Source organism: Mangifera indica, chromosome 18 (genome assembly GCF_011075055.1).
Source record: "Mangifera indica cultivar Alphonso chromosome 18, CATAS_Mindica_2.1, whole genome shotgun sequence".
NCBI classification, from domain to species: Eukaryota; Viridiplantae; Streptophyta; class Magnoliopsida; order Sapindales; family Anacardiaceae; genus Mangifera; species Mangifera indica.
Genome location: NC_058154.1, coordinates 10,340,537 through 10,362,731, shown reverse-complemented (window position 1 = coordinate 10,362,731; position 22,195 = coordinate 10,340,537). Strand labels below are relative to the sequence as shown.

The following is a 22,195-nucleotide window of genomic DNA, read 5'->3' as shown; positions in this document are numbered from 1 at the left end:
TGTTTAGCCTTTAGGTTAGGCAATGCAAAAGGTGAAAGGCATTTAAATAATAGTTAATAACTATTAAAGAGGTGCAGTTGGACTTTTTTTTCATTCTAAAAGTCACATAACTGTGAAGATTTATTAATTATTTGGATTTTTGGAATATGTCACTTGGGCTAACCAAATATTTGTATATTCTTTTTCTTTTAGGCTTGTTTTATTATTTATGAGTTTTGGTGTTACACTTCTTTTTTTTTTTTTGGTGCCCAACCAGTGGCATCAAAGTGAAAGTTCATCACTTAGAAAAAGATAAGCTTGATTTGAGGAAGAGGTCGAGAGACGCTTGTAGCTTAATTAGTTTGCTTGAAGTTGCACGATAAGAGGTATGTCTAGAATTTCAAAGTTTGAGATTCATTTGTCTAATGGAAAAAGTATGTTATGTTATGGCAAAATAAGATTCAAAATTTATTAGTACAATGAAGGTTAGAATTAGGCATTAGATGATGATAAGTCTAACGGAACAACTGATTATGATTAGAGTTGAATTTAGAGAAAGTTGATAGTATTATTAGATTAGTCCTAGCCTTTTAGATGAAGTATAGTGTCTTGATCGAAACAACACCAAAGGGTTTGTGAGATAAACTTGACGATATTTATGCATCAATTTCGTTGACTAACATATTGTGTTTGAAGGTGGATTTGTATTCTCCAAAGATGGAAGAATCTATGAGCCACCACGATCATGTGAATGAGTTTAATGAACTAGTTTTCAATTACTAGTTATGTTTGTTGATATGCTAGAAGGTGAAAGAGAAGATTTTGTTTTTGTTGACATCTTTAACTAAATCATATACATTTAGTTTAGACTTTGTTGGTGAGTAACTCTACTTTAAATTTAGATAATGTGACTTTTACATAGCTTGACAATGTAAAGTTTATAGGAGCAAAGAACTCATCACTTGGAGATGGTGTATTAGCCTTGAAGGGTTCTAAAAGAGAGGGGACTCAAGAAGGGATGATGCATTGAGATGGAGATCCAATTCGAGAGTGAAAAATTACAAAGACAAAGAGTGTTGTTATTATTGTGGTAAGAAGGAATATATTTAAGCACACTACAAAAAGCTGAGAGATGATATGATTGTGTTCAATAAGGTGAATAATAAGAAAATTGATAATGTCATTATTGTGTTTGATAATGACGGTATTTTCATATTTTAATGATTTGTGCAAATGAAACTCATACCTCAAAAGATGAAAAGGTACTAATTATGCTACTTCTACCCATGTTTGCAATGATATAAATTATTTTGTGGAGTTGGAAAAAAATAAGAATTTTGATGATGTTATGGTTGGCAATAAAGAAAAAGTGTAGATTAAAGGCGTTGGGAGTGTTCGCATTAAATCTCACAATGGTGTTGTTATGACTCTTGTCATGTGATGTGTATACCAAAATTTAACTACTATTTAAAATTTGGTTGTAACTAATAAAATTTTGTTGGTTTCTTTACCAAGATGAATGTGCATGAAAAGTAACTAATAAAATTTGGTTGGTTTCTTTAAATTCCAGATGCCAACATAATCTTTTTGGATTCTCCTGCTGGTGTTGGATTTTCCTACTCAAACACAACCTCAGACTATAAATTAAGTAGAGACTACAGAACTGCCCAAGATTCCTATACATTCCTCGTTAACTGGTTGGAAAGGTCCCCAGAATATCAAAATCATAGCTTGTAAATGCAATCAACAACCCGACTTGGTAGGGTAGAGAAAAAAAAAATTGAGAAAGAGAATGCACCCACCATATTCTTATCATATGTTTAATTCTGCATAATCTCTAGGAGTTTGCAAGGGTGACTCCACCAGTCTTACAGAAACCACTGTGACACATTGTAGTAGGAATCATCACATACCTAAAGAAAAATCTTACCTACAAAGTTTTACAAGTTGGCCGTGTTTGGGGTTTCATTTTCTCTGCTTGCAAGAATTGCAGATTTAGTCCAGTTTCGAAACCACGTAATCAATATAAGGGAGCTAGCTTGGCTAGAGAGACCGCAATCCACAAACCCTGTACCAAATAAAGCATTCCAAATCAGTAAATTAAAGGAGGAATGAGAAAGTTTTATTAGTGAATAAATTAACTTTAAATGTTGTCTCACTTTAGCATAAAGCTTCAACTGAAATCCAAGAAGTACGGCAATTGGCATGCCAATACAAAAGAATGTTGCTAAGTTAGCCCACACAGCCAAGTATTGCCAGCCACATCCCCTTGCCACACCTGCATCGAAACTCTGGAGCGTTGATACACTTTGCTTAGAAGTTATTGTGTTTAGGACCTTGCATTTGGTAGAAGAATTGGATGATACAAACCTGATAAGACACCTTGAACAGAATCCAAAGTTATCGAGATTGCGAGAAGGGGTGTCAAAGAAGCAAACTGCTTTATTACTACAGTGCTGTCACTGAAGAAGCCAGCCCAGATGTTATGACCAAAAACTAAAGCAAGAACAACTATAAGAGCCAGGAAAATGGAGAGCTTCGGAGTCACAGCCATGGCATTCTTAGCTCGATTGATATTTCCTGCTCCCAACTCATTTGACACCCTTGTGCTGTCACAAAAATATAAAACTTGTCTCTATTAAATTTCTAGAACAAGAAATTTTTTATCTTATGTCAACTAACCTTGCTGCTGCACTAAGACCATAGGTAACCATGTATGCAAAAGTCTCTGTATTCACACTGAAGATCAGAAAAACCAGAAAAGAGAAAGAAAACCAGCACAACGCAGTTTAGGATAACAAAAGAGGCAGCAAAGAAATCTATTTGGAGGAAAAAAAATAAAGTCAAACTTACGACATTGCGATCAACGAAATGGTTAGTTCTGAGTTTGGCATCAATCCAGCTAAGAACACAAGAATCTCAAAAGCCCAATACTCCCAGCTAGAAAAATTTTTTTAATTTATGATTGGTAAGACTTAGGGGATGTGTTGATGTTCTATCACTCTACACGACTATTGCTTCCAACTCTAGAGATCATAGTGTGAGATTTTATCCATACAAATCAATAACTGTTTTAAGATCGTAAGGCAAATTTAGTACAATTATTATGAATACATGTTTACAGGAGTAACACAAAGATGATTTCCATGTTTCAAATATTGAACTAGGCATTTGTGACCTTCTGAAATAATCTATCAGAACCTAGAGAGGCAGTAAATTTGTGTTTCTCTTTTATATAAACATGACAGAGCACTCATGATTCTAAGTAATTTAGCTAAATGAGACTATGCATCTCTTAGGATTCGCGACACTTACCATAGCATTGTTGCAGAGGGCAAGGCTAGTTTTAAGCTGGTAAGGATGAAACTAAACGACTCAAAAGAGAATCCCTTCCATGTACGCTTCAATTTTTCCCCACAAAAGACTTAACACAAGAACTGATATCCACAATGAAACTGAAGTTGCCAGAGAAGCTCCCTTGAAACCAACTGATGTCCAATGAACTAAAGCATATGCAATGGCGAAATGAATGCTCATTTGAACAAGACCATCGGCAAAACGATGGATTGAGTTTGAAGAAACCTTAAGATGTTCTGTAAAAAGCCGTATGCAAATATGCCAGGAATGAGATGTCTCATATAAAGAGCTGCCTGTTTTGAAATACTGGGTTCTTGATGAAATCAGATAAGTATAGGCTCTGTATAGAACCATAAGAGGGATATGATCATTGAGCAGAAGAACGATATCATGCAAGATGCTTGAAGATATATTCCCAACATTCTGTATAATTTGGCTCCAAATCCTTGACCACAAAGTGTTTCAAGTGCTCCACTTAACCTTGTCTAAAACAAGACTATAGAAGACTGTCAAAGAAGAATTAAAATAAACAAAAATGAGTTGGAGACGAGAAATTGTGTAAAGAAACACGGGAGATGCACACGAAATTTAATTAACAAATTTCATACAGAGAGGGAGAGACAAAGTCATATTTGCGGCATATTTTAGGAAAAGACCTTCTTCATGAAGAGCTAATTCGCTCCTAAAATATGACTTTCTATGGAATTTCGATAACTAACTGACTTTCCACTGAAGCAAAAAAACAATGCGTTTGAATCTCACCATGAAACTAAAACCAGTGACAGTGGCTCAAGAATTGGCAAGTGTGGCACCAGCAAGCTCAAGTGTGCCAAGTTGACCGGCAAACATGACGGAAATCAAAAGGATGGCATTGTAGAAAGCATTAGTAAGAATCATCGGTAGAGAAAACAACACTTGATTCTTTGCCTCTTCCAAGTCCAAAACTTTCTTCCACCACCGTCTTTGTTCTCCATCAACATCACCTCCTGCAGCCTCTAACGACAGTGTACCACCATCTGAACTTGTGCCTGGTAACATCTTCTGCTTCCTTTTCCTCTTCAAAATACTGATGCTGAAACTTTGCCTGGAAATTCAAAATGAAATGAATTAGAAAACACATTATAGAAATTGAAGTTAAATATTTAAGAGGAATATTTGTATTACTTATGTAGAATAGAAAAAGACCTTCCCTTTTTATATAACCTTACAAAACAGAGTAACAGACAGATCAAGTTAGACTTCCAAAATTGCGGGGATGACCCGATAAACAAATATTAAAAAATTAAAAAGAAGGACAAAGTACTTATTCCAATCCAACGATTACTCTTTTTTCAAGTTTTTTCGTTAACTTTAAAAAATTAAAATACTTACCTATTCATTAAATTTTGTAGATAAAATTAAGGGTAAAAATATTATTTAGTTAAATATATTAAAAAATATTTAAAAAACTAAAAATTTATCACATTTCTCTTCTTATTTTAAAAATCTAAAAATTTCCCTTCATTCGAGATTGAAAAAGTGACTATTTCCCTCTAGGTTTTTTTTTCTCTCTTCGACAAACAATTCCTTCCTAGTTGTCAACGTTCTCCCTCCTAGTCTCATCGTTGCCCTTCCTTAATCCGACAAAGATGAATCGTCTTCATTAGAGGTAAAGACGATTTCATCTTCGTCAAACCAAAGGAGGGCGATGGCTAGACTAGGAGAAAAAGAGAAGTTGACCAAGAGGGAGAACTTCGACTACCTGGAAGGAGTTGTTCGTCGAAGAGAGGAAAAAAATTAGGTGGCAAATAAAGTAAGGTGAAATTGTTAGATTTTTAAACCTACGGAAGAAATGTGATATATTTTTTCTAAATAATGATTTTATCTTTGAAATTAACCGTAAAATTAAACAGAGTAATGAATGTTTAATTTTTTTTTAAGTTAATGGGGGAACTTAGGAAAAAAATATTCTTTTGACGGAAATTAATCCTTTGGCCTCAAAAAATTAAATATTAAAAAATATAATATGATGGTCTAATCTATAAAAATACACGAACCACTCTGTTAAGAACCCATAAAAATACAGTTAAAGGGTCTTATCATGTCATGAACCAACACAATTCGCAAAACCTGTTAACTGGCAGGCATAATGTAATATAACCATAGTTATGGTAGATCGCATCGGATTTGACCAAACACAATTATGTCTAGCTAGCGCGAAACTAATTAATCTTCATATATTAATTTATTTTTTTAATAAAATTTTATATACATATTTTTAATATAAACTTTAAAGATATAAATAATATATATTTTGAATTAAAAATAAAATAATATTCAATCATATTATAATATATTATTTGTGTATATAAATTATATATTAAATATTTGTATACATAATATTATTCTTTATTTTTAGACATTATCAATGTATTTAGTCATGATCATTTGTCATATTTATGAAATTTTAATTTATTTAATATCGTAATTATAAATTTAATCACTATATTCTAAATTTATTTATTTAACAAATACAGGTCGGCCATCGGTTAAAAAAAAACGTATTTAGTCTTTAAAAATATCTAATAACAGTGCTGCCATCGGTATTATTTATTTTATATATTTGATAAAAAATAAAGGAGCTTTTTTCTTTTCCAAGGATTTGTTTCCTGTTTTCATAGACTTTTGAATTTCAATCTTTATATTTTTACCCTTTTTTTTGTATTTTTAATTTATTTTTTGTACCAAAGAGTCCTATTCGAATAAGATGGCTTAAACAATTTTACTTAAATCAGACTATTTTAAAGGGTTAAGTCAATCACATCATGCAAGTAAATCTCAGATTTAGTAACTGATTTTACAATTATTAAACCAAATAAGTTAAAATTTTGATCATGATATATTATTTCTTATACATATATCTTCCTTTTTAGTCCCTCACACTTTTTTTTTTTGTAAGTCTTTATTTTTCATCTTACCTACCACAAAATGTAAGTATTGCTTTTCTCAAATATGAACAACACTATATATACATACTTTTAATACATAGTTTGAATATACAGATAATGTATCATTACGTAATTGAGTATTACTTTATTTTTAATTTAAAATCATTAAATCATATAATAATATATCATCAATATACTCAAATTGTATATCATAAATATGTATATATAATTTTATTAGTATGATAAAAACCCCAAATTGTTTTTTCTTTATCGTCTCTTCAATCAATTAAAGAAAAACAAAATTCATAACGTAATGCAATGAATTTATGTAACCTTTAAAATTTTCCTCTCTTCTCTATAAACTCTTTTATCTATCTTTTATGTCAATGAAAATACTTTAAAACGAGGCCCCATTTTAGCATAAAGCTTTAATTTAAAACCAAGATGTGTTGCAATTGAAATGCTAGACATGTAAACGGGTCATGCTGACCTTGGCTCAATCCGTTGTGCCAAGACTGGTCAAAATACAGGCTCTCATATCAAACCCTTAATAAGTCAATCCACATGTTTTTGATGGGATAATCCATTAATTTATTAATAAAATAGTTTTTAATTAATAATTAAATATTATTTTATGTTAAAAATTGAATTATAATTAAAAAAAGATAAAATTATTTATAATTAATGATTTGAGTTGTTAAAATCAGCGTTATCTATATAGGACAATTAAAATCTTAAATTCGGCAAATTTGTCCTGAAAAGACCTGGATTCTCTCCTTCGTACTATCCCCAGCATTCAATTTATTTACTTGAACGCATGGTTTTAATTTTAGCTAGAATGAAAATGCAAAGGAATTTGTCCCTTTTGCCGAACCCCTGGAGATTCTGAAAAGGTACAACTGTCTTCAGAGACTGTAGGTCCTGCCGCAGAAGGGATCTTTACTGGGTTCACCTTTCTGCAGAATTTTCCGATTATGGTAATAACTTAAACATCATACAATCTGAAAAAGCTTTTAAAATTAGAATATCTTTTGATCTTGACATCCCTTTGAATAACTATTTTTAATAGGTAAAATTATATAGTATAAGTTTCAAATTTTCAGAAAAGAAGGCTTAAATAGGTTACTAAAGCTTTCCATCAAATGTCCGATAACTATATTAAATTTATTTTTATTAATCATTTAAAATTATTTTTAAATCGTCATTAGATTATTTAAGTTTATTTAAATTAAAATCATAATTAATGTTAATACACGTCAAAAAATTTTCTAACAATCATAGGCTCATCCAAATGTTTTTTTTTTTTTCCTTGCATCTTTGTTTGACTTGGTTTCCTTCTAAAATTGTCTATTGGTTCCACTGCAATATGAAGTGGAAACAATAGACAATTTTAGAGGGATCCCAAGCCAGCATTTCGTCTGAACTCTCGTCAAACATGCTGCAGTCAATTGCTTCAGCAACAGAAAGAAGATTAAACAAGAAAGAGAATTAAACATTACAATGCCTTCAGCTTTCTTTTTCTCTATCTTGGCTTCTTTCTTCTCTCCTTTAGCATCCTTCACCTTTGGTTTGTCTTTTTGGGACTTCATGAAGCAGAAACATGAGCAGCAGCGACACCGGAATAAGAACTTCATTGCTACCTACTACTGCCTTTCTTTCACCCTCAAAAATGCAACCAAAACAACAAATGTATAGAAAAAAGTGGAGCTCTAAAACCCCTTCCAATCTGCTTTCTTATCTAATAATGGTGTTCATTTTTTTTCTTTTCTATATTTTAAGCTTCTGCCTATTGATTGGCTTCCATTTCAATCACCATCAATAAACAAGGCTGTGCTGCCCATATGCCAACTTTAGGGTAAGATGTGATGGGGGGCTGGCTGCTCATGCATATGATCAAAACTTGAAGTTAATGCAACACTCAGGAGGCTCTCTTTTGTGGGTCATATTTTGGCTACTCATTGAAATTTAGGAGCTAAGTTTGATGCTCTGTCTCCGCTAACCGATAAAAGGTATAAATTTCAAGAAAGAAACAAGTACATAATGGATGCATAAAAGTCCTCCAAAATTTATGAATAGGATGTTTGCATTGTGCCACTTCCCTTTTTAAAGTAAACAAACTTTTTAACCTTTTAAAGAGTCTCACCATCTTAACTATTATTCCATGATCTATTATTCACAAAAGGTACAAAAGAAAATATTTCTAGCAAGGATTATAGTGGGCAGCAACCTGCAAACATTCATCTTGACTAAAGAGATAAGCCAGGCATTATATTCACAAAGGTACCCTGCTTTAAACCTTATTGTTTTTATAATGCAACTCACAGAGAAGGTTTTGGCTTTACCACTTCAGGTGCTTTACGGTAGTCATAAACTCCAATTCCTCGCTTTCTTCCTAGCCGTCCTGCATCAACATACTGAACAAGAAGAGGACAGGGAGCATATTTACTATCTCCTAGACCTGCATGGAGGACTTTCATTATTGACAAGCAGACATCCAGTCCAATGAAATCTGCAAGTTCTAAAGGACCCATTGGATGGTTTGTTCCCAGCTTCATCCCTGCATCAATGTCCTCCTTTGTTGAGACTCCAGTATAAAGCGTAAAAAAGGCTTCATTAATCATTGGCATTAAAATCCGATTAACAATGAAGCCAGCATAATCCTGGGAGCATACCACTGCCTTGCCAAACCTGCAAATCCATAGTCAGAATTGTGCAATAGCAGGCCAAATAGAAAAGAGGCATGCACATTCATCCCCCTCTTTCCAATATGTTCCTGAATCATTTCTTTCTTATTTTTGTTCAACAAAAAGCAGAAAGACAAACCAAAACCATATAAATTTTCATGGTTGAAGGTATCTGAGCCAATCACCTCTCTGCCAAGGCTTTCGTTGCACTAAATGTCTCATCTGATGTATCTGCTCCCCGCACAATCTCAACCAATCTCATTATAGGTGGAGGATTCATAAAATGCATACCAATCACCTGCAGATGAGAATTTCCCTTCTACTGGGTCAGAATCCTAATTTCAAAAATTGGACAAAATGTTGAACGGATTGCTGCTAAATGTTATTTAAAACCTACATACCAAACACAAATTTACCATGCAACAATGTAGAACTAGACAAGTTAAATACATCACTGAACAAGCCAATCACTCATAAGATCATGCTTCATGATGGTAAAAAAGGCAAATAAAACTATGTACAAACTAAGATGACAGCTTGTCAGTGGATGATGTGATCATTTATTTTTTCTCTCACTTTACAATCATCCGATCAAATACTACCAAATGAGGTTAGATGAATAGGTTTGTACAATTTATTTATTTATATAGTATTACTCAAAAAATGCAAGGTAAAAGCAGAGAATCAAGGTGATCAGAAAGCATATTTATAACAATTTGAGCCACTTTTCGAATGTTCAAAGCACCATCCTTCTTTCTCCCTCCAAATATTGGCAGGGAAATCATGATAAGATATGTCAGAGAGATGAATTCAAGCTCGGTCAGCAAGGCATCTACCTCCTGGCAAGTACCATCTCCAAAACTTAACCATAAATTTTTAGGTGCAGTAGTACACTTAAATAGCAGTACTCAAGGCCTTAAATGAACAACTGGGTAGGAGACCCAACTGCAATTATTGACCGTAAAAGCCAACTATAGAATGAAAAATTCCAAGCACAATATAGATCAAAGAGGTTCCTTAAACAATACATATTTTCATGAAGGAAAGTAATTCCATGAACAAACAGTAAAAATCAACAGTTATAATAAACATGTAATGGCCTTTTAACCATTCTAAAGCGTATTTTTCAGTATCACCTGGCGCGGTCTGCTGGTTGAAGAGGCAAGCCGAGTAATAGAAATGGAACTTGTGTTTGATGCCAAAATAGCAGAAGGTTTAGTCATCTTATCTAGCTGAGAAAACAGCCGCTTCTTCACATCTTCAGATTCCACAATAGCTTCAATTACAATATCCACTGAACTAAGGTCTTCCAAATTTGAAGTACACCTTAGAAGTCTCAGAGCATCACTCCCCGCCTTCTGAAAGTTACATATTACAGTAATCCAAGCTTAAATTTCCAATTTTTCATCAGTAATTTGTTAGAGAAGCAATCTAGTCTCTCGTATTAATTAAAAGCTCGCTCATGTACATTAAAGCAATCAAATTTAAAGATCAAACAAGGAGCTTCTTGCCTGAGAAAGCTGGCCTTTGGAAACAAATCTTTGGATGGAACTGGAGATAGATTTGGTGGCTCGAACCAGGGCTTCTGGATCCGTGTCGACGAGCCACACGGGCAAGCCGTGCATGGCGCCGAGCTGAGCGATTCCCGAGCCCATTTGGCCGCCGCCCACCACGCCTATGGCCTGGATCTCATCCATTTTGCAACAGTAGCGAGTACTCCGCCATCACCTCTGGATTGATATGTCAATTTTAATAGTAAATTAATTTTTTATTTAAATTAAATAAATAAATATTATCAACTTATATTTATATTCAAATTAGTAAAATGGATAATAATATCTCAAAAATTATTGATTGACCTCTAAATTATTATTATTATTTACATTGTGTACAATTATTTGTATATTTATTTTATTAATATTTATATTTGAAATAAAAAAATTCTAAAATTTTACTGAAAAATCTTTATTTACTAAAAACTCTAAATATTTTTTAATCTTTCAATCAATTTTTAATTATGTCTAACAATCTAGTTTCTATTTTATTTTTATAATTTTGTTAATTATTTTTTTAAATAATTAAAATGAATTTATTTTTATAAAGTCAAATGGGAAAGAAATAACTAAATATAAATTCTATAAAAATGACTTTGTAGAAACAAAGGTAAAATTAGAGTTCTCATTTTCTTATATCATTTTAAAAATGTTGTAATTTGAGAAATTTAAAGGAAGTAATATATAAAGTAAAAAAGGAAGTGTCACTTTCCCTTTTTGCTTCAATTAAAAACCCATTAATGTCTTATGGGTCTAGCAGAACCATGTATATAAATAATAAATACAAATTTAAATATAAATAATAATATTTTATTATACGATTGTGAGATTTCAAAGGTAATATTCAATCACATGATAATATATCATCATTCACACTCAAATTTATATTTATTGGTTTGTGTACATAATATTACTCTTCTATGTTATTTCCCGATAGGTTGAAATTTCAAATATTAGTCCAACCATGCATACCTGGTTACCATGCTTTTGTAATATTTATCGAGTAAAATTATGTGTATATATTTTTTATATATAATTTGGATACATAGATAATATACCATTATATAATGAGGTTTTTTATCTATTTTTTAAATTATATAATTATATAATAATATATTATTTATGTATCTAAATTATATATAAAATATATATATACATATAATTTTATTGTTATTTATTTCATATATCAAACTCTGTGTTGTAAGAATTCTTATAGCCCAACCCATTTTACATTAATTGGTTGATCAAAGGTATCTAAATCCAGTGTGCCAGGGTCATTAACCTATTCCCCATGCCCCATTCCCCATTCCCCATCCATAACTATTTTATCTAAACCTCATGTCATTAACGTCAGTCAGCCTTCCCAAAATGGTTATCGGAACATGGTTACTGGAAAATATAAAACCCTATGAGAAAAATGTAACTTTTCGAATATTAAAAAAAAAAAAAATTTTAAATTTTTAAATTTAGAAGAGAAATGTTATAAGTTTTTAGTTTTTTAAATAGTTTTAGTTAAATAACAATTTTACTCTTAATTCTAATAGTAAATTTTAACATATAAATATGTATTTAAGCTTTTAAAAATTAACGAATGAGAATTTGTTTTTTCACTGAACTTCGGTGGGAAATAGTCCTTTGGCCTTTACACCGTGGGATATCTTACATCTCCAAATGAGGTTTGGACATGCCTAACATGGGCCATGTTTTTTCCTAAGAAGCACAAAAGCCCAATTCAGTCCAAGGAAAAGTATGGCCCATGTTAGGAAAGTCCAACCCAAAAAAATATAGTATTAATGAAAAACTTAAAACATCACCAATTTGACCAAATATAAAAGGTTAAAGGAAAAGGAAATTGCCATCCTTTATGAATGTTCATGATAACAAAAACAAACAAGCTCAAGTGGGAGTCTCTTTGTAATCTATCTCCATTCTCACTTTAAGAAATGTCAACCATCCATAAAGCAAACCCATCAAATGCCTATAATTGCTTGTGGGGGTGAAATGAAATCATCAATCAACTTATCAAATTTTTTAGTTAAGTTCATTTACAAAAGTTGACTTTATATTTTTTATTAGACCCATTAATCATTTTTTCGATTTGAGAATTAATTTGCAAAACAATTCTCACTATTTGTTTCTTTTACGGGGATTGGTTAGAGGTTAAAAAAGATAATTCTAATAATATATTTTTTATTATTTATATTATTTTATTTAGTTTATAAATAATAAAAGATTTTGATAATCTTATATTACCATTAATGATGTGATAAACAATATAAGAGACAATCTGATTACCAGCGTCACTTTAGGTATTAAAAAATTACTAAATAATCTTAATTTTATTATAATTATATAATTATTTATTAATTTTTTAATAATAAAAATAATCTTATTTCAATTAATATAACAAGTAATATAAAAAATATTTTAGAATAATTAAATCTAAGGGTATTTAAGTAAAATAATATACTAAAATTCTTTTATTACCTTTAATTAAATACTATAATTATTTATATCTGTCAATTTTTATCAAATATAATAATAATTTTTACACAATACTCGTTAAAATACTCTATCTTCAAAATAATCTTTTAATTTTCGTAATAAAATATTCTTCAAACCAAACACCCCCGATAATCTATTTTTATTACTTACATTATGTTGTTTAGTTTATAAATATAAAAAATTTCGGTAATCATCTATTACCAATAATGATATAACAGATAACATAAGGGGTAGTCTTATTATCACATTCATTTTAGGTATTTAAAGATTATTAAAATAATTTTCATTTTATTACAATTATATAATTATTCATTAATTTTTTTATGACAAAAATAATCTTATTTTTAATTAATATAATAAATAACATAAAAAAACATATTTTAAAATAATTAAACCTAAGAACATTTAAATGTAAAATAATATATAGTATTTTTTTATTACCTTTAATCAAATATAATAATTATTTATATCTATTAATTTTAATTAAATTTTATTAAATATAATAATAATAATTTTATTAAATAATTTATTTTTAAAATAAATTTTAATTTTAATAATAAAATATTAGACAAATCAAATACACTGTTAAAAGAATATAGATATGACAAAATTAGTTAAAAGTCTAGGGAGAATCTCAAATTTTCTTCAGGGCTCCAATGTGCGCTAATTTGTTTAACTCGAGAGTCAAATGTGAGGCCTGTGAATTATGCAACTTTGATTCAAAAGTCCAAGGTTTGGTAAGAGTTGGCTCTCAAATTTCAAAGGCATGGCTTGATTTTACGCTTGCCGATAATTGTGTTCATAGGTTTTTGGGTCAATTTATTGAAATAATTTGGATAGATATTATTATTATTTCTACACATATATCTAGGTGAAATCGGCAATTATTCAATTCAAGAATCACATGGGTCAATTTCATTGAAGCCTAGCTCTTATCTTATGGGGTTGCATAGAATAGGCTTGATGTGGTTTTGAAACCCGGTTCGAATGGGTCGGAATTATTTCAAATCCGTTTAGTTTAAATTTAAATTAAAGAATTTAATTTATAAAAAAAATTAAATCAAATTCAAGTTAAAATAATGTTTAGTTTGGTCTAATTTAAGTTTCACTCAGATATATAATTTTGATTCATAGTTTGAGTTTGAATTAAATTTATAATTCAAATTAGTGATTCAAATTTATTATCTAAATTCGTGAATAATTTATAAAATCATATTTTTAATCTATTATTTAGATAAAATAATATAATTTTATTAATAAGTCACGAACTCGAATCTTAAATTTAAACTATGAATTTATGTTACTGATTTAAACTATGAATTTGAGTTAAAATCAATTCAAACTGACGCTAACATTTTTTATTTAAACTGAACTCAAGTCACCCTTAATTTTAGTTAATCGAATTCGAGATTCAAACTGAAGTATTATTTATTTGAGATAAACTCAAGCAAGTGTTTGTAGTTGATCGGGTTACATCTACCTCTAATTTTTTTATATTAATCAACAAATACTTTTCACCTTCAAATTTATAGAAAGCAATGTTATAAGTATTTAATTTTGAGCTTTTAATTAGATATTATTGTGAAATTATTTTATTTTTAATATAATTATTTAATTAAATTTATTTTTTTAATCATCTTAATTAACTAATTAGGTAAGAATTTGTTAAATTAAAAAAAAAGAGTATTTTAAAGAATGGTAAATTTAAATAATAATTTAAAAAAAAAGGTGGGTTTGGTGGACTTCACAAATTTTACATGTTTAAATGCAAGAAAGAAAAAGAAAATTAGATAAGAGTTGTTGACCCGACAAGCCAGTTGCAAACCAAATCTAATTTCGTTTACTTATCACGCTATTTGCCCGTGACGTCCGCCTACCGCAGCTCATTCCACCGCCTATATCCGGTCATCCCTTTGACCTTTTTTTCTCCTTTTCTTTTCCTTCCCCACCTCCCATATAGGCGCGTGTCTATCAAACCTATTTTGAGCACCTTCAATGATAGCCGTTGTTGGATAATAAACAATTACCTTTTAATAAAATATTAAACAATAAACAATATTTTGCCCATAATTTTTTTTATATAGTTTTATTATATTATATGATTAGATATTATTTTATTTTAATTTAAAAATATTTAATTATATTATAATATATTATTTATATATCTAAGTTATATATATGTATAATTTTATTATTAAATAAATTAAAGTATCTCCTCATGATCTAATTAAACATTTTTGCTTTGAAATAATTTTCTATTATTCTTTTTCAACATCAAAATAAAAATCTAGTTAAAAGAATGTTCTTTATCTATTCTTAATTAAGAGAATCGTCAACTAAATTAATGTTTCAAAATTAGACCAAATCTTAGTATATTAATCAAAATGATTATTTATTTTATCTTTTATATATATATAATTATATTTTTTATTATATAAATATAACGACTTTTTAATTTTATTTTACTTTTAAAGGGAAAAATTATGAAATTTGGGATTAGTTGGATGGGTTAGTCAATCGATCAATCACTTAACCAACCTTTCCATTATCAAAATTGTTTAAAAATTTTATATTTTTATCTTATTATCATTTAAAAATATTTTAGATACTTTATATTTTAAACTATATATAAAAAATAAGAAAATGACTTTATATATGTGTATATATATATATATATATATATATATATATATATATATATATATATATATATATATATATATATATAAGAGAAAAAAATAGATATTTTAATTAATATCTCCCATATCTTGCCATATCTCACTATAAAAGTGAATCTTGTTTGATACGGTCTAATCAAACAAATAAATATATAGGGATCCATTGAGTTTTTTTTTTAAATGATTTTTTAATTAGCTTGGTTTATGAAAATATTAATGCCATAAAATTTTTGATCTTTTAACTGATATCACTGCCACTTTATACACATTCTAAAAATTAGATTTTTTTTTAGATTTATTAAAAAAAATAAAATTATGTATATTTATTTTGAGTAATAAATAAATATATACATAAATGTATTATTATATAATTATATTATTTTAAATAATATTTAATTATATAATAATATACATAAATATATATTTACTTATATATTCGAAATACATACTTATAATATAATTACTTTATTAAAAAACATTTTAATAGTTAATGGGTTCATGAGGTTTATAAATGATCTCACAAACGATATAAGATCTCACAATTCACTTTTAGGATACATATTTCTCATTAGCATCCTTCTTAGTGCTTTTTCATAGATTCTTACACTTTATTTTGAAATTGATTATGTCAAATAGAGCGTATTAATTTAGATAGAGTTGACTTTAAATTCATTTGCCTCGTAATTTTAGGTATGATACATAAATTTGGATTAGAATTTTATAACTTCTTAATATATTTCAAGGCATCTCTTAATTTTACACCTAATGATATATTAAAAAGTAATATTATATGTATAAATAAATGATATATAAATAGGTATACATAGGATGGTCATCATGTGATGTATTAAAAAACTAATTTTACGTATCGTATATCGAATACGATATCATATGATACAACTTTTAAGAAATAAAATAATAAAAAATATAAGATATATTATCATTTTAAAAAATATCACGAACACCTATAAAAATTTAAAATTTATCGTATATATTCTTATTACATTATTATTTTTTTTAAAATGTGTATCGATTTATATTAATTATAAGACACTTTATAATATATAATATTATATAATAAGATATTGATAATTATAAGTGTTTATATACATTATTGAAATTCCTTTTAAAATTCACGTAATTTACTTACAATAAGATATAGAGAAAAGGTGTGAGCACGCACATGTAGTGGAGGTGGGGAAGAAGTGTGGAACAGCGGAGAAAAGAGCGAACCAAGAAATGAAAAAGAGTAACAGACAAATGGAGGCACTGAGACAGAGAGAGCAAAGCAACCAATCCCACTCAAACTCACCTGTAAACTGTGATGAAAGAAGCCAAATCCAAAACAAAGTCAGCTCATTTCATTTCAATCAATCCCCGCTTAAACAAAGTCTGTTCACTAATGTACAATAAAATATAGATTCTCTTGGAAAGAGAAAGAACTTTCCTTTTCTGTACTGCACTAGCAGCACTACTCTCCCACCCGGCTCTTCCTTCTTTGTCCCTACTCTTCCTTTTTATTTGAGATTTCATCTCTTTCTTTATCTCCTTTAACTTTCCTCTAGATTCTGTCATATGCATTTTCTGGGTCTAAACATTGGATTAGAGAGCCCTGTTGTTTTGAGATTAGAATAACCCCATTTGTAGCAAATAAAGTTTTTATCTTTTCACGTTGGGTTCACAGAAGACTCTTACTTCATTCACACACAAGTGATGATGTTACTTCCTGTTTTCTCTTCTGGGTCATTTTAGTTTTGAGTTTTAGACCGGTAAAGTCTGCTTTTTTTATTGCCCTTTATCATCTCTCGCATGTGTTTCTACCATTCCAAATCTATGCTTCATTTCCGGGGGATCTCGATTTAGTTTTATGATTTATCTCTTGATTATGTTGGAAAACATGTGCGTGCTCCTTCCTTTTTCCGGCTTTGAAGGTTTCTTCTTTGGGTCTGTTTTATTCATCTCTCTGAGGGATGGCGCTTAGCCTTTTTTGGGTATCTTAGTTTTTATATCTTGTGGGGACTTGTAATATTTACATCTCAGTTGGGGCCTTAGTGGTTTTGATGATTAATTCACGATTCTTTTATGGTAAGTGTTTTTGTTGCACTTCCAAGTTATTATTTGTTAGTCCTTAAGATTTTCAATTATCTTGATTTGCACGTTTGCTTTCTATACAGGGGTAGTCTATATTTAATCAACTCTTTCAAATTGAACAAGTTCTAAGTTTCTTAATTTTGGTCTAGGGATTTGGTTTCAGGTGGGATTAGTGATCTTCTTAATTTAGTGAGTCTTCACATTGTTGCTTCATTCTTAAGTTGCAACTGCTGGGTTTTGGTGTGGGAATGCTGAGTTTCTTCAATCGGAACTCTTCTTGCATCTTAAAAGCTGTGCTTTCTGAAACACTATCAAGAGTGGAGTAGCTCTATGGTTGCGGTTTGATTTCAGCAATGGTGATGCTGAGCTTTATTTCTATGACTTTCTTCAAATGGGTGTTGTTCGCCTGCTTGATTTGTTCTTCACTGGGTCGCATAACCCAAAACCAACTTTGTGATCCAAGTGATTTGTCAGCGTTGAAAGAATTTGCTAAAGGCCTCTCAAATGGGTCTATTTTTACATCGTGGTCTGATGATTCCATTTGCTGTCAGTGGGATGGAGTTGTTTGTGATGATCAGAGAAATGCATCGGTTCCAAGCAGAGTGGTCATGTTGAAGCTGGCTAGAAAGGGTTTGAAAGGGATGATTTCGACCTCCATAGCCGGTTTGGATCAGCTGAAATCACTTGATCTGTCTTTCAATCATCTTGAAGGGGTGTTACCTGTTGAATTTTCAAATTTGAAGCAGCTGGAAGTTCTTGATTTGAGCTACAACAATCTATCAGGAACAGTTTCAGGAGTGCTTTCTGGTTTGAAAATGATTCAGTCATTGAATGTTTCTAGCAATTCATTCAATGGGGACTTGTCAGAGCTTGGGGAATTTCCAAATCTCTCTGTGTTCAATTTAAGCAACAATTCATTCATTGGCAGTCTTAATTCCAAAATCTGGAGTGCCTCAAATGGGATTCAGATTCTTGATTTTTCGATGAATCATTTTGACGGCAAGCTCGAAGGCTTAGAGAATTGCAGCTCCTCTTTGAAAGAGTTACATCTGGATCTCAATTCAATTGCTGGTGCACTTCCAGATGCCTTGTTTTCCCTGTCATCCTTGCAGCAACTCACACTCTCCAACAATCATTTCGATGGCGAATTAAATGATAATTTGAGTAAGCTCACTGGCCTTGAATTCTTGATTATTTGTGGAAATCAGTTGTCAGGTCAAATTCCTAATGTGTTTGGAAACCTTACAAACCTCGAAATTTTAGATGCATCCTCAAATTCATTTCGTGGGCAATTGCCTTCAAGTCTGGCTCTATGTTCAAAGCTCCATGTAATTGACCTTCGAAACAATTCATTAACCGGTCAGATCGATCTTAATTTCACCGGATTGCCTAGTCTGTGTACTCTTGAACTTGCCTCTAACCATTTTTCGGGGGCCCTTCCAAATTCCCTGTCTGATTGCCGTGAATTGAAAGTTTTGAGCTTAGCCAAGAATAATTTAACTGGCCGAATCCCTGAGAGTTTTGCAAAGTTAACTTCCCTTTACTTTCTCTCATTGTCAAACAATAGTTTTGTGGACTTACCTGGTGCACTTAGTGTGCTGCAGCAGTGCAAAAATCTCACCACTGTTATTCTTACAAAGAATTTCATTGGTGAGCAAATTCCAGAAAATGTGAGTGGTTTTGAGAGCTTGATGATCTTGGCGCTCGGTAATTGTGGGCTTAGAGGCCACATCCCATTTTGGTTGTTCGGTTGCAAGAAGCTACAAGTGCTTGATTTGTCATGGAATCACCTTGATGGCAGTATTCCTCCATGGATGGGTCAGATGGAGAATTTGTTTTACTTGGAGTTCTCAAATAACTCTCTTACAGGTGAGATCCCAAGAGAGTTGGCAAAGCTCGAAAGCCTTATTTCGAATAATTGCAGTTCCTCCAACCTCACTGCTTCTACCGGCATTCCACTATATGTGAAGCGAAATCAGAGTGTTAATGGTCTGCAGTACCACCACGCATCGAGTTTCCCTCCATCAATATTCTTAAATAATAATAGAATAAATGGGACAATCCCGGCTGAAATTGGACGTTTGAAGCAGCTTCATGCACTGGATTTGAGCAGGAACAACATTTCTGGGACCATCCCCAGTTCCATTTCGGAGATGGCGAACTTGGAAGTATTAGAACTCTCATTCAATGATCTAACTGGGTCGATCCCCCCATCCTTTTATAAACTCACGTTCCTGTCAAAGTTTAGTGTGGCATACAATCACTTGCAGGGAGCGATTCCATCTGGAGGACAGTTTTATAGCTTCCCTGCTTCGAGCTTTGAGGGTAACCCTGGTCTTTGTGGAGGAGTAGATTCTCCTTGTAGTTCTAAAGACAGTAAGCTGAAGCCTGGTATTCCATCTGGTTCAAACAGTAGAATTGGTCAAGGCACCATCATTGGCATTACATTCAGCATAGCAATTGGGATAGCGATCCTCCTTGCATTTGTGCTGCTGAAAATGTCAAGGAGGGATGAGGGGGACCAAATTGATGTTCTAGACGAAGAACTGAGCCGGCCCTGCAGATTATCTGAAGGACGTGGTTCTTCGAGATTGGTGCTTTTCCAGAACTCAGATTGCAGGGATCTTACTTGTGCAGACTTGTTGAAATCTACAAACAATTTTAACCAGGCAAATATAATTGGTTGTGGTGGGTTTGGCCTGGTTTACAAAGCAAACTTTCCCAATGGAACAAAAGCTGCAATCAAGAGGCTTTCCGGGGATTGCGGTCAAATGGAACGGGAATTCCAAGCAGAAGTGGAAGCCCTTTCGAGAGCTCAGCATAAAAACCTTGTTTCTCTTCAAGGTTATTGCCGGCATGGCAGTGACAGAATGTTGATTTACTCTTACATGGAGAATGGAAGCTTGGATTATTGGCTTCATGAGTGTGTTGACAATGATTCGATTCTTAAATGGGATGTTAGGCTCAAGATTGCTCAAGGTGCATCTCGTGGATTAGCTTACTTGCACAAGGTATGTGAACCACATATTGTTCATCGAGATGTAAAAACCAGCAATATTCTTTTGGATGAAAAATTCGAAGCTCATTTGGCGGATTTTGGTCTCTCAAGGCTACTTCGTCCCTATGATACTCATGTCACAACAGATTTGGTTGGCACTTTAGGTTATATTCCGCCCGAATATAGTCAGACATTAACAGCAACATGCAGGGGTGATGTTTACAGTTTTGGTGTTGTACTTCTAGAGCTTCTTACTGGTAGAAGGCCTGTTGAAGTTTGCAAAGGGAAAAACTGCAGAGATTTAGTATCATGGGTATTTCAAATGAAGTCCGAAAAAAGGGAGTCGGAGATCATTGATCCTTCGATCTGGGACAAGGATTGTGAGAAGCAGCTCATAGACATGCTTGAAATCGCCTGTAAATGTCTCGACCAGGATCCAAGACAGAGACCCTTGATCGAAGAAGTTGTTTCATCGCTTCACGGTATCACAACCGAGCCTGTTCAGCAATGAAATTCATTGTTGTGTAACTTCTCATTGGGGGGTACAGTGGTATACCTGTAAAGCAACTCATCTTCCAAGTTTCTACAAGGTTAATGTGAAAATCTTGACCACAGTGACTTTGGTTTCCTGTAAAACAACAATCCTTCGGTTCTCTGTACTGACAGATAAATGTTGTATACATAGGCTATTTTGTCTATTTATATTACCTTTAAATAAGCATTTTATAAAGTCCAGATTTTTCCTCATTTCTGTTCTCCTGAATCAGGGAAATTTTTGTTGGAGCAATACTATATCTATCTATTTTGAATATACAAATATGTATGTATTTGTATATGTCATCATCTGTTAAAGTGTTATTTTTATCTTTAATTTAAAATAATTCAATTATATGATAATATATATTAAATATGTATTTAATTATATATTCAAAATAGATATATATAATTGTATTGTTTTTGTTCAATGTCGAGAGGGAAGATCAATTTGAGCTATCTGTGTACTGTTCATACATCATCCTGCAACTGTGCATCCAATGCTTCATTCACATAATTATTGCAGTAAATTTCATTGTTTAAGTCATTTTTTATTCATCTTCTCAAGCTGCATTTCTTTAAAGTCAAAAGCTCTACAATAAACTTTTATTTGGGCAATTTCAGGTCATTGTTGAGCTGTGTTCAATTGTTCAATACCATCCAGAAGCCATATTTAGGGTTGAGTCCAAATTGAGCTATCTTGGCTTAAATTTGTTTAATTCAAATTTGAGATAGAAGATTTGGTTCGTTTTTTTAACTGAGTCAAACTTGAGTTCAAAACTTTTCAGCTCAGTTTGGTTCAAATTCGATTAAAATTTATAGTTTGAATCGATGATTTGAATATGTGATTTGATTTGATTCGAATCCGTGGTTTTGATCAATTTGAATT

At 31.3% G+C, this 22,195-nt stretch overlaps 2 protein-coding genes and 1 pseudogene across 4 annotated transcripts; 1 reads left to right on the top strand and 2 right to left on the bottom strand.

Moving 5' to 3' along the window:
- Positions 1–1,759: 1,759 nt before the first annotated feature.
- On the bottom strand, positions 1,760–7,897 carry LOC123201705 (annotated as a pseudogene).
- Positions 7,898–8,308: 411 nt separating this feature from the next.
- LOC123201323 (3-hydroxybutyryl-CoA dehydrogenase-like) lies at positions 8,309–10,698 on the bottom strand. 2 transcript variants are annotated; one of them, XM_044616777.1, is made up of 4 exons: positions 10,459–10,698; positions 10,084–10,302; positions 9,133–9,245; positions 8,309–8,951 (listed from the first exon to the last, which is right to left on the bottom strand). In XM_044616777.1, exons 1-4 carry the CDS (start codon positions 10,642–10,644, stop codon positions 8,582–8,584), a joined length of 888 nt encoding a protein of 295 aa, XP_044472712.1. In that variant the 5' UTR covers positions 10,645–10,698; the 3' UTR covers positions 8,309–8,581. The 2 variants fall into 2 exon arrangements, with proteins under 2 accessions (XP_044472712.1, XP_044472711.1); XM_044616776.1 differs by having other exon boundaries at positions 10,084–10,305; positions 10,459–10,695.
- Positions 10,699–17,003: 6,305 nt separating this feature from the next.
- Positions 17,004–21,519, top strand: LOC123202038 (phytosulfokine receptor 2-like). 2 transcript variants are annotated; one of them, XM_044617759.1, is made up of 2 exons: positions 17,004–17,768; positions 17,924–21,519. In XM_044617759.1, the coding sequence occupies exon 2, from the start codon at positions 18,128–18,130 to the stop codon at positions 21,281–21,283; it is 3,156 nt and encodes a 1,051-aa protein (XP_044473694.1). In that variant the 5' UTR covers positions 17,004–17,768; positions 17,924–18,127; the 3' UTR covers positions 21,284–21,519. The 2 variants fall into 2 exon arrangements, with proteins under 2 accessions (XP_044473694.1, XP_044473695.1); XM_044617760.1 differs by having other exon boundaries at positions 17,858–21,519.
- The last annotated feature ends 676 nt before the right edge of the window (positions 21,520–22,195 follow it).